The 12,684-nt window shown below is 40.9% G+C and overlaps 1 protein-coding gene across 1 annotated transcript; it reads left to right on the forward strand.

Moving 5' to 3' along the window:
* Window positions 1-7,929: 7,929 nt before the first annotated feature.
* KCNA4 (potassium voltage-gated channel subfamily A member 4) lies at window positions 7,930-9,918 on the forward strand (the record flags this gene model as incomplete). Its single annotated transcript, XM_084286903.1, has 1 exon — window positions 7,930-9,918. One exon carries the CDS (start codon window positions 7,930-7,932, stop codon window positions 9,916-9,918), a length of 1,989 nt encoding a protein of 662 aa, XP_084143029.1.
* Window positions 9,919-12,684: the final 2,766 nt, after the last annotated feature.

Raw genomic sequence — 12,684 nt, forward strand, 5'->3', positions numbered from 1 at the left:
TTATTATCTTAATTGTACCTTGGTGCTCCCTAAACGTTATTGTAAATGTAAATTTAATGTCCTGAAATGCAGGTGTCTTTCAAAGGGGTCATTCCCAAAGTATTTATAGTACTTATATACATATACCACAGTATTATAAACAATTTTAATATTGCCCTCACGATACGTATTTTACTTTCTTGATTTCTTGCTAGTCCCAGATTCCCACCCAGATCAATTTCCTTCTCAGTTGCAGCCCTCTAAAAAGGACATTTCCATTCTAGAAAGGTCTTCCTTAGTAAATATAATACTGACAACAACAAAAAAAATTATACATTTATCTTACACCAAAATAAAACAAAATAAAGTCTGTCATTAGAATCCTTCTGCACTGTTTGCTGGTTCAAAATTAGCCACAAGAATAGTTACCTTGCTTGGAAATCTTGAGATATTATTTTTCTCCAACTTTGTATGGCAATAACCATTGTTGTACCCTGCCAAGGTCAGTTAGTTCTGCCTGTTTGATCAAGCTGGGAACGTTTTTTTCTGTGTTAACTTTGTGCTTAATACATATGTGAGATCAGACAACAATGGATCTGGAATAAACAAGTTTAAAGAATTTATTTGGGAACAGTTTGTTTGATGATCTTTCACTTGTGTATCTGTACACAGGGCATATAAAACTTCTAGGCTAGGCTACTAGCTCCCACATGAATCTGATCTTGAAGTTCTTAGAAATAAGGTTGAATAGTTTCTCATTTTTGTCAGTGTAATTCTCCTAGTTAAAATTGCTTATGTTTTTTTCTGATGTGCAAGGCTGGTTAAAAAAAAGATTGGTTAAAAAAAAAAAGTAATGCATTCTTCCAGGATTTGAAATAAGATGGTCGTTTAAGTAATTCTGTGAGTTTAATTGATTTCCCTCATGAGATAATTACAGTAACAGTATCCAAGCTTGAGATCCATACTGCTCACTACTGCTTGGCATATCTGTAAGAAGGGGAGTTGCCTGCTCCAAAATTCTTGTACTCTAGATAAACACACTTTGTTAGGGGAAAAAAAAAAAAAAGGCAGGGGAACTACCCTTGTTACACTGGAGGGGGGGATGTTAGCATTGACAGTGATGTGGCTGGTCTCTCCGTTCTCAAGCAGTTCCTTATTTAGATGCTTTTTCTGCATTTTTATTTCTTTCTTTCCTTTTTTTTTTTTTTTTTTTCCTATTGTTGATTTGAAAAATCTCCTTGATATGAGTCCCTGTCTGCCCAGAATGAACTGAGAAATATTCAAATCCAAAAATAAACCATGCATGGTATTTTTAGTATAGTTTCTAAATAGTTCCATACTCTGATGCAAGAAATTATTCTTGAAATATAAACATCATCAGTGTTTTTACTGGTATTCATCCTAAACTCGGTGGTAAATAGCAGTGGTTTTGCATACATTCCTAAGAACATATAAAAGACCTACTGTTATGTGCAGTGTCAACTTCTTCTGATTAGCCTGTTGCAGTACAAGTAACAAACAAATGCGCTATTCATGTATGTTGTGTACAAGAACTAACTACAGATAGGCTGCATTTTCTTTAAGTACCTCATTATGTAGTGACAGTCATATTCAAAAGAACAGTATTAGAGCCAGATTCTTTGACAAATATGTCTTACTGGGTATGGTTAGTGAAATATGAATAAAATACAAACTCCCTAAAGCAATACAAACACTGGGAGGAAAAACCTAGCTGCAGGGACAGGAATTCATGGCTACTTTGGTACCTATTAGTCTCCAGTACTGTAATCAACTGCAAACAACAACAACAAAAGTCACAACAGTAACAACAAAAAATGTTTCATCACATTTGAAGTGATGCAATAACCATGGTTCTTTCATTTGATTTTCTTTGAGTACCCACTAGTGCAACATTTTACTTGATTTGAAGGGAGTTTCATATCTTACGGGAAGTTGGCCAAGGTGCCTTGAGAGGCTAATAGAAATAAGAATGAAGCAAGCATAGGGAGGAGCAGAAGAGTAAAAAGGGAAAGCTAAAATGGAAATAGAATAATTCATGGTCTAGAAGTGCTGTAAGTACTGAGCTGTAGTGCAGTCTTATTCTCTGCACAGAACTCTTGATTACAGCAGGAAGATTAGTGTTGGACTGAGGCCAGACTCTGCCAGTGTGAATTGCAGCAATTGGGAGATAGCATAAATTAATATTGGGTATAGCAGCTTAAGTTAGGCTTTTTGAATCTCGTCTTTCCTTTGCCTAAAAATGCTATTATTATTTTTTTTTTTTCTGGTACTGTATACATAGATAAGCAACAATGATGCATATTTCTCCTCCACGTCATTGTAAAACAGAACAAATCTGTACAATAGCATACCTTACAGATCCTTTGCTATGCTATGATGTTCTTAGTACAGTACTATTGGAGATAATGACATGTACATATTCCCTCTTTGTTCTACCTATAATAGTATCCCTTATGAATATAAAGGAGCAGAGATAATGTAGTATCTTTAAAAAAATTCTTTGAATACTATGAAAATATAAAGCTGAATGAAATGACTCACAGTATTCATTTGTAAATATGCAAAGCTTGTTTTTAGCTGTTAAATAAGTTAAAGAAAAATTGGATCTGATAAGACTTGTGATTTTGATTGAATTGCGTGTAGTTACGTCATCTATAGCACATTAGAATGGACTTTAAAAAAAGGTACAAAAAAGCTCTTCTGCTTCTTACATTATCTGTTATGTGTGTATCCCATCATATATCACTTTTTATTCCTCTTTGCTCAAGAATATACTGTAGTTATTAAAAAAAAAAAAGGAGAGTAATGCTTAAAAAATGGCATACCAAAGAGATTGATCTATTTCAACTTGTCTCTATACTGAGATAGCCAGTGAAATTTTCAGTTTAACAGTGGTGTGAGATAATGACTAGAAAATAGAATGGAATAGAACAGTTTAGCTAGAAGGGACCTTCAAAGACCATGTAGTCCAATGGCCTGACCCCTTCAGGGCTAATAAAAAATTCAAGCATATTATTGAGGGCATTGTCCAAATGCCTCTTGAACACTGACCAGTATGGAGCATCAACCACCTCACTAGGAAGCCTATTCCAGGTTTTGATCACTCTAACAGTAAAGAATTTCCTACTAATGTCCAATCTGAACAACCCCCAGTGCAACTTTGTGCCTTTCCTGTGCATCTTGTCACTGGTTACCAGAGAGGTTACCAGGGCACCTTCCTCTCTGCTTCCCCTCCTCAGGGAGTTGCAGAGAGTATTGAGGTCACCTCTGGCATTTCCTCTTCTCCAGAATGGACAACCCAAGTGTCCTCAGCCACAGGACATGCCTTCCAGCCCTTGTGTCAATTTTGCTGCCTTCCTCTGGATGCTTTCAATTTCCCTTTTTATATTGCGGAGCCCAGAACTGCACACGATATTGAAAGTGAGGCTGCACAAACATTAAGTATAGCAGGAGGATCACCTCTTTTAACCATCTGGCTATGCTGTGCTTAATGCACCCCAAGGTGCAGTTTGCCTTCCTGGCAGCCAGGGCACGCTGCTGGCTCCTGCTGAGCCTGCTGGCACCAGCACCCTTTCTGCAGGGCTGCTCTCCAGCCGCTCAGCTCCCAGTCTGTGCCCAGGGGCAGCACCAGGCATTTCCTTTGGTGAACTTCATGCTGTTGCTGATTGCCCAGTGCTCCAATCTATCTAAACCCCACTGCAAGGCCTCTTGTCCCCCCCGAGTCAACAAGTACCCCCTAGTTCAGTACTGTCAGCAAACTTGCTACGGATGCGTTCAATACCTGCATCCATATCATTAATAAAATTTGAAGAGAACCTGCCTTAGAATTGAGCCCTGAGGAATGTGTCTGAAATGCATCTGAAACTGCAACAAAGGTAAAAGATAGGTGAGGGTTTTCTTTGGTCCAGTCTCTAGAAGTACATCAAAAAGGAATAAAAAAACATATGTTCAGGTCTTGCTGATAGAAAGCAATACAGTACTTCAGAGAGAATGAAGTTATTGAATTCTGCAAAATTTTTTGCCCCTAGGATTAGATTTTACTGAAGAAGGAAGGATGTCTAGGTGTTTCTAATTGTAAAAACTTATACCTATGGTATCTTTCCTATTTTTATGGCATTGGACATTTCCTTGTGACTAAATCATGTTAGGGGCTTCATCTCTGTCTTTGGTGTACTCTTGTGCCAGGTTGCTGAATAATCTGTATGTTGGTATCAGAAGTGAATTAGTAGGGTGTTTTCAAGTTGCATCAGGGAGCACCGAAATTTGAACCGTTCCTGTGATGATGCCAGTTTCTATTGTAATGGAACGTGGGATGAGTTTAGAATACCGAATGTCTTTTGCTGTATATTGATTACAGAATTTGAAGAATTAGGATTTTTGAAAAATTGGTTAGATATAGCTGCCTTTTAAGCATTTAAGTGTTTTTGGCCTGACAATTATGAACTTGATGTTTATTTGGTTGATCCTTAGATCTCCCTTTTATAGTCATAAGTCAGCCTACTGAAAGGAATGGGATGAAGAGTTTGAGCACTAACTACTGTAGGCAGTAGAGACAGAGGCATTGTGGATAATTTGGGTTGTACCATGCGGGATCTGAAGAGGAATAGTCGCCAGGCTCTCTAGGTTTTTCTGGACTGTGGGAAAGGTGTGGACCTATGCAATGAAAAAATGCCTGACCAGGTGCGAGCACCTTGAGGCAAGTGTCTGGAGTGAGCACCGCTCTTGGTTTGTCCCTGTTATGATCCCATCTTTCTTTTGTTTTTCTACATTAAGCAGGCGTGCCTACGCTTACTCTTCATCGAGATGGTAGAAGTGTAGCTGTACCATCACATATGGCCAAGCTGCATTTTTGTGGTGCTTGCTCACAGAAGGTGGAATCGGTCACTCTTTGGGTTTTCCAGACGGGGAAGGAACAGCTTGTGGTACAGGCGGAGGGCAGAGGGAGAAAAGATGTGAAATCTTGTCAGGGGTGCTAAACCTCTGTGATTTTAGGTCTCCCCTACCAAATACATGATGGTATCCTATTCATGAGCTAGGACCTACTTCTTTGTGCAGATACAGAATTAGGGGTAAGAGTTAAATTGGCTTCGTGTGCAAGACCGTACACGCTGCATGCGAGCAGGGGAGCGCTGGGCAGGAGCTGTGGGGGTACCTCTCTCGTGTGCCTGTGCCATCTGAGGGCTTGTGGTGAACGCATCAGCAGGACAGAGGTAGGGCCAGCTGTTTGATCTTTCTGGAAGATGCGATTTGCACTTCGTTTTCCCACTTCGGAACCACCTTGACAACGTCTTTTTCTTCCTTTAAAAAACAACAAGAAAAAAACACACAGAAAAGAAAAAAAGAAAACAAAAACAAAACAAACCAAAACAAAAAACAGAAGCCAGGGCTTGTGGCGTGGCTTTGAGCAGCAAGCTCGGCTAGCCAGCGTCTGCACTACTGAGCCGCGGCACACGCCTGTGGCTAATGCACAGCTCCCACACGGCCGGGCCGGGCCGGGCCGGGGGCGCGCAGTGCGGGGCGGCGGCCGCCAGGGGGCGGCGCGGAGCCGGCAGCGGCGCCATAAAGCGGCCCCGGCCCCGGCTCCGGCCCCGGCCCCGGCGGCGCGCAGAGCCGGCGGGCGCCGCCTCCGCCGAGCAACAGGGCTCGCTCCGGCAGCGCCGCCGCTGCTGGCTGCAGCTGTACAGCGGGGCAGCGGGCGCCGTGTGGTAGACAGCCGCTTCCTCCTCTGGTTTTGGGGTTTTTAATTATTGTTATCGTTATTTTTTTTTTTTTTTTAATTTTTTTTTTTTTTTTGGGGGGGGGGGTTGGTAAGCGCTGCCACAAAGCGGCACGACAAGTGCAAGATGCGGGCTGCTGGCTGAGCAGCTGCTGGCTGGACGTGTCGGGGAGAAACTGCAAGGAGCGGCACTCATCCTCCCATCAGTGGAAACAGGCTCGGTACACGGATTATTTAACGTTGATTTACAAATCTACAGCAAAAGCTGGGCTCGGAAAGCCTAGTGATCACACTCATCCATTCATTCCTTCTCTCTCACACACACAAACACGCTCACGTTTTTCGTTTTTTTCCTTTCGGAAAAGACTCTTGCTTGTTGCCTTTCTGCAAATGCCTCGGTGAGAAGCGGTGTCTGTAGCTGTGCAGAATGCCCCCAGCTTAAGCTGCCTCCCTGGCTCATTCTTGGCACTCTTGTTGCACCCAGAAAGAAGGCAGAAAAATAACTCATCAACCTGTGGTGCTGACTGACCTTACACGCCTGCAGGTGTAGATCAGTTGGCACAGCCCCCTCCTCAGGACCACTGTCACCAGATCCTTACACTAGCAAGAGCAGCATTGCTATTTCCCTGCCTACGAACAGTAAGTATAACAGCAATTTAAAGACCTTTTTTTTGCATGACAGATAGGTATGATTTTAAAAATAGCATTGTCTCTTAATAGTCCATAGCCACCTTTTATCATATATTAGTAGGTACAGCTATAAATGAGGGTTCTGTTTTAAAGGGGTGTGTGCATGTGTATTTTTGTGTGCGTTTGCATGTAGATGTTGCTTCAGTGCACCTGCAGTTGTGTTTGACACACCATATCACAGTGTTTTCACTTGAGTGAACACTGTACGTGCCCGTATCCAAATCAAATTCAGTGAGATGTTCGTTATGGTTGAAACACAATTCAGTTATAGATTAAAATGTAACATTCTTGCATCTTGTGTTTTTACAAATATATGAAAAGCTCTTTGTACAGACACATTTATTTCAATATTTCACGTAGATACATGTAGGTGTATGTATTATGTATGTACTCAAAGATCTGAATGCATCGTGTATTGCAGTAATTTCATTAGTGTTTATATGTATTGGTGTTTCAGAAGCATGCGTTTGTGTATGGATGCAAGTGCTTATATGGGTGGGGATTTTGTAACTCTGTCTATATATATATGACATACCCACCCACATCCCTACCAACAGAGTGGTTCAAAATCTCTGTGCATGTGATGTGGGTGTGTGTGTAATGTAGAAGTGTGAATAGTGTGGGTAGGGGAAGATTAGAATGCCGTGGTAATAGATGACACAGTTTCATTTGATCAGTGTGACCTTTTAGGAAAACAATCCAATCTTTTCCCTTTTTGTTTTGTTTATTTTTGTGTGTTTGTGCATGTGCCTCAGGTTAAGTGCTTCTTCTGCATGACCATAACCAAAGGGTGACCCATCCACTCCCTTTTGTCCTATGGGGACCTCAGAGCCAGTTTCTCAGTCTTCATCTCCTCCTCCTCCTCCTCCTCCTCTTACCACTGCTGCTGACGCCCTGGGTGCTGCTCCCAGGTTTGAGACGTTGACAGGCTGAAAAAAGGATTTGCAAAGACCTTCTCACTGTGTAAATAGAGTGATGGCTGGAATTAATTTCAACTCCCCACGTAATGATAATAAACAATAATAAGATTTCTAGGCCAAAGCATTACCAGGAACAAATTATGAGGAAAGACACTACTCGCATTTGGTTGCGACGATGAACTAAAAACATCTGTGCAGAGCAGGTACCCTTTGATATGCATGTATTTTTCTTCACGAAGGTGGTCATGAATCTGATCAGATCTGTGGTAGCCACGGGAGATAAATGAAAGTAAAGGGACTTAGTGGATGAAAGGACAAGGCCTCAGCTGTTCCCTGCTCCAGTTTTGAGAGTTTCATCTTTTCGTATTAGCAAAACAGTAGTTTGTGTCAAACGTTTTGGACAATAAGAAAATGCAGATCTGTGGTTTTGCAGAACATAGTTTCAGCATTATAACTGTATTGCCCTGCGCTGTGTCCAGTGCACTGTCCTCCAAATGCAAATGGCTTTGAACTTCCTATGCTGAAAGTTAAGTTTGCACTGTAAAGAAAAGCTTTTGTATTAAGTGATTAAAAAAAAAAAAAAAAAAAAAAAGCAGTTGCAAAATGGAGGTTGCAATGGTGAGTGCAGATAGCTCTGGGTGCAACAGCCACATGCCCTATGGATATGCAGTCCAAGCTCGGGCCCGAGAGAGGGAGCGGCTGGCACAGTCAAGAGCTGCAGCAGCTGCAGCCGTAGCAGCAGCAACGGCAGCAGTAGAAGCAGGGGCAACAGGTGGAGGTGGACCGTATCACCACTACCATCAGGAACAGAGTCGAGGTGCGTCCTCTTCTCACGGTGGGAATGCATCACGCAGCAGCCTGCCCAACCGCCAGAGTGGTAAGAGATGGAAGAAAGGGAAAAAGAGGAGTCACCACTTGGGAAGTAGGGAGTGCGGGGCCTCCTTCCCCTGTTCTGAGCTGCTGCCTCTGAGTGGTTCCGAAGAGAGAATACTGAAGGACTTGAGTGAGGAGGAAGAGGAGGATGAAGATGAGGATGAAGACGATGAGGAAGAAGGAAAGCTGTACTACGGTGCTGACTATGGGGAGGATGAGTTCTCATATTCAGACCAGCCACCTGATGATGGTGGAGGCCCTGGGGGTTACAGCTCTGTTCGCTACAGTGAGTACGAGTGTTGTGAGCGTGTGGTAATCAACGTGTCAGGACTGCGGTTTGAAACTCAACTCAAGACGTTAGCTCAATTCCCGGAAACGTTGTTGGGTGATCCAGCGAAGCGAGGCAGATACTTTGACCCTCTCAGAAACGAATACTTCTTTGATAGGAACCGGCCAAGCTTTGATGCCATACTCTACTACTACCAGAGTGGTGGTCGGCTGAAGAGGCCAGTCAATGTACCTTTTGACATCTTCACTGAGGAGGTGAAATTCTACCAGCTTGGGGAGGAGGCCATGCTCAAGTTTAGGGAGGATGAAGGGTTTGTCAAAGAGGAAGAGGACAAAGCTTTGCCGGAGAATGAGTTTAAGAGGCAGGTCTGGCTACTGTTTGAGTACCCGGAGAGCTCCAGTCCAGCCAGAGGCATTGCCATTGTCTCTGTCTTGGTCATCTTGATCTCCATCGTCATCTTTTGTCTGGAGACTTTGCCAGAGTTCAGAGACGATAAGGAATTCGTGATGTCCCTGAGCTTAGGGAAGGGGCTTTCCAATGAGTCACTTCACCTGGATGCTGGGGAGCACACCATCTTCAATGACCCTTTTTTCATTGTAGAGACAGTATGCATCATTTGGTTCTCCTTTGAGTTTACAGTGCGCTGCTTTGCATGTCCAAGCAAAGCACACTTCTTCAAGAACATCATGAACATCATAGACATTGTCTCCATCTTGCCTTACTTCATTACTCTGGGCACTGACTTGGCGCAGGAGCAGGGCAGTAATGGTCAACAGGCCATGTCTTTTGCCATCCTGAGGATCATCCGTCTGGTCAGGGTGTTTCGCATCTTCAAGCTCTCCAGGCACTCCAAGGGTTTGCAGATCCTGGGTCACACACTCAGGGCCAGCATGAGGGAACTTGGCCTCCTCATTTTTTTTCTTTTCATTGGAGTAATTTTGTTTTCCAGTGCTGTTTACTTCGCAGAAGCTGATGAGCCTGCCACCCATTTTCAAAGCATCCCAGATGCCTTTTGGTGGGCTGTAGTGACCATGACTACAGTTGGTTATGGGGACATGAAACCCATAACTGTGGGTGGGAAAATTGTTGGGTCGCTGTGTGCCATCGCGGGAGTGTTAACCATTGCTTTACCAGTGCCAGTGATTGTCTCCAATTTTAACTATTTCTACCACAGAGAGACTGAGAATGAAGAACAAACGCAGCTGATGCAAAATGCAGTCAGTTGCCCTTACCTCCCAACAAATTTACTGAAGAAATTTAGAAGTGCATCATCTTCATCCACAGAGGATAAATCAGAATATTTGGAGATGGAAGAAGGAGTTAAAGAATCTCTCTGTGTAAAGGAGAAAAAAAGTCAGGACACGGGGAATAGCAGTGAGTCAGAGAAGAAAAACTGTGTAAATTCAAATTCTGTGGAAACTGATGTGTAATTTTGAACGTTTCCAAATATATTTATGCATTAAAGAGTGCAGTGAAAATAATGAAATATGCAAACAGAAGTCCACAGCATACAGTAGTATGCCATTTAATGGTTAAATACAAATAAAAAGCATTGCTAAACTTGTATAACATATCAAGTAAGTGATATAACTTGAGGAAGGGATTTCTAGATCTGATATAACTTGACTATATTTTTATTAGAATGCAAGTGTTTTGCACATGAGGCTGAAAAACTTATTAAAACCAAGTCAGTTTTAAAGTGGGTGCATGAACTGTCGACATCACTAATAACAGCTCTGTGGTAAAAGTTGGCATTCAGAGGTATTTACTATGTAAGAAGCAATGAAGTTTGGTAGTCATTTATCTATTTATCAGTGCTTTAATAGCAGCTACCATAAATCATTGGATACCATAGTCATTGTTTTTCAAATTTATTGTAAAAAGATACTCTACAGAAGATAGTTCTAAATTTTTTTCTTGAAATCTATAATGCTTGTTTTTAACTGGAAATTTACTTTGAAAAGGCTGCTGAACCTCCAGAAATTGTTTATTTTTATAACTCTCTTTGGAGGCATTGCAGCATTTGTTGTCTAATAATGGAAGAAATGAAGTAAGAGAATCATTTAACCTGGTCTGACTGCAAAGGCAAAATGACTGGAATGCTTTTTTGCACTACTTTATATGCTGGAGATATATTGAAAGAGACTTCATACTGTGAATGTTTACTAATGTAATAGTTCAATGACAATCATTGGAAGAGTGAATTCTGCATCATATTTTATTGTTTTTTGTTTGTTTGTTTTTATTTTTTATTTTTTCCTTTATGTGATGCTGATGGCAAAACAGCTAACATTACATTAATTCCATACTCTTTTAATTATGAATATCTGTGATCTGCAAAAGGATTGTGAAGTAAAATTTTATAATCAAAATTATTTGAAATCACTCTTTTCTATAGACGTTCTCAAGAAACACCAACCTATATCTTATATCTTACATCTTTTTGCCTGGTTAGTTTAACATTGTGAGGCAATGGTTAGTACATGCACTTTGTCAGTATTGAAGTAATTCAGGGTATGCGAGGAGAAGGCAAAAATAATAAGATACTCAGTTGTTACAGTTCTGACAATTCAAAATTGCTGACTTCTAACATGTTATTGGTGCTGCATTTTCTCCCTTAATTACAGCTTTCACCCGTGTGCATTTGAAGCAACGTTTAAGATCTTAAATAGACATTCTGGGATTCACAATGAACATGTTGGGTCCCATGTAGTCCTAGGGAAAACATCCCATGATTTCTTTTCCGTAATTCTTAGGCCAGCCATATCTTCCTGTGTCAAAAACTTCCACTGCCCTTTATAGGAGATTAAGTTAGGTAAGGATTATCTGACCTACAGCACATCCAGACTCCAGAATGAAATAAGTCAGATATTACTGTATTTAGCATAAATAATAGGTTCAGAACAGATGTTTTTTTTCAGACTCAAAATTGTCTGGGGAAGGCACAATTAAACTGAAGCTGTTTTTGAGGAGGTACTGTGGAACATTCCAAATCATAAAACTTGAACCAAATCGCCATATGCACTTTAAGGGCCGGGACAGCACATTGTGAGAGAAAATAGGGCTTACCAACACTACTGAATTCCAGTAGTTTTGCAATATCCATTTAAATCTGTGAAGGGGGTTTTGTGGGGGAGAACTAGTTAGTGACTTGCAGTTCTGAAGCTGAAAAGCAACAATATAAACAGTCCAAATTGGGTACCTGTGACGGTATGCATAATCTGTCAGATAAGCTTTGCTTGCTGTATGCAGCATCCAGTGAGTGATACAGAACAGAACCAGAGGCACAGGATTTTCCTTAAGCTTTGATTTTTGCTTTCATGGATTTTCTGTGAATCACCTCTTGGAAAACTTTCTCCACTCGTCTTCTATCACTTCAGAAGGAGTAATAAAAAACAAGACACAGAAAAGACTGCATTGTGCTGAGCCCTGATTTGAAACTTGTTTGTAAATGTCTGATTCCTATTTTAAAATCATAGAGCAGGCTTCACTATATTTTTAATGTAAACTGTTAAACAAAGCTCCTTTTTAATATGATAATATTATTTCCAACTATGTTTTAAGTCAAACACCTCAGTAATTTTATGCATAGATGTTTGCCAAAATTAAATACTGCATTTTTTATAGCTCACCTGGGTAAATGTACTAAATGCTTTTTTTTTTTTTTTTTGTACAGAGGCAATATCAGCAATGAGTGTGAGCATTCTATAAAATCCAACAAAAATCTGTAAATGAGTGTTTCTTTAACAGCTTTTACAGTTATAAGGTAAGGGGCATAAAGGTTCCCTTGTAAGCTAGTTTGCCAGTAGTTCTGCATAGTACCAACAACCATATAATACCAGGAGTGGACCATAGCAAGAATGTAAGAATAAAAGAAATAACTAGGCAAATAAAGTACACAGAGAAAATAAGTAGTATGGTTTTGTGGTATTAACTGGTTGAAAGGGAAGGTGGATTATAAGAGAGGGAATTTTTGATGTCTAATGGAAATAAAGAAGAAAGCTCTTTGAATAACTGTTTGAGAATGTTCACACATTGGACACGGAGCTCCGCATGCGGTATCTGCTTAAGTAGTTACCCAGCTTATCCAATAAGTCCTGCAGGTGTTCTGCTACCAGTACAAAATCTTTTAATTTAAAGCACGGTGATGTCTACATTATGCTGTGACCGTAGCAATACCTTACTCCTTGAAAGAA

The sequence above is a fragment of the Netta rufina genome (genome assembly GCF_964035555.1).
Source record: "Netta rufina genome assembly, chromosome: 5".
Taxonomy (NCBI): Eukaryota; Metazoa; Chordata; class Aves; order Anseriformes; family Anatidae; genus Netta; species Netta rufina.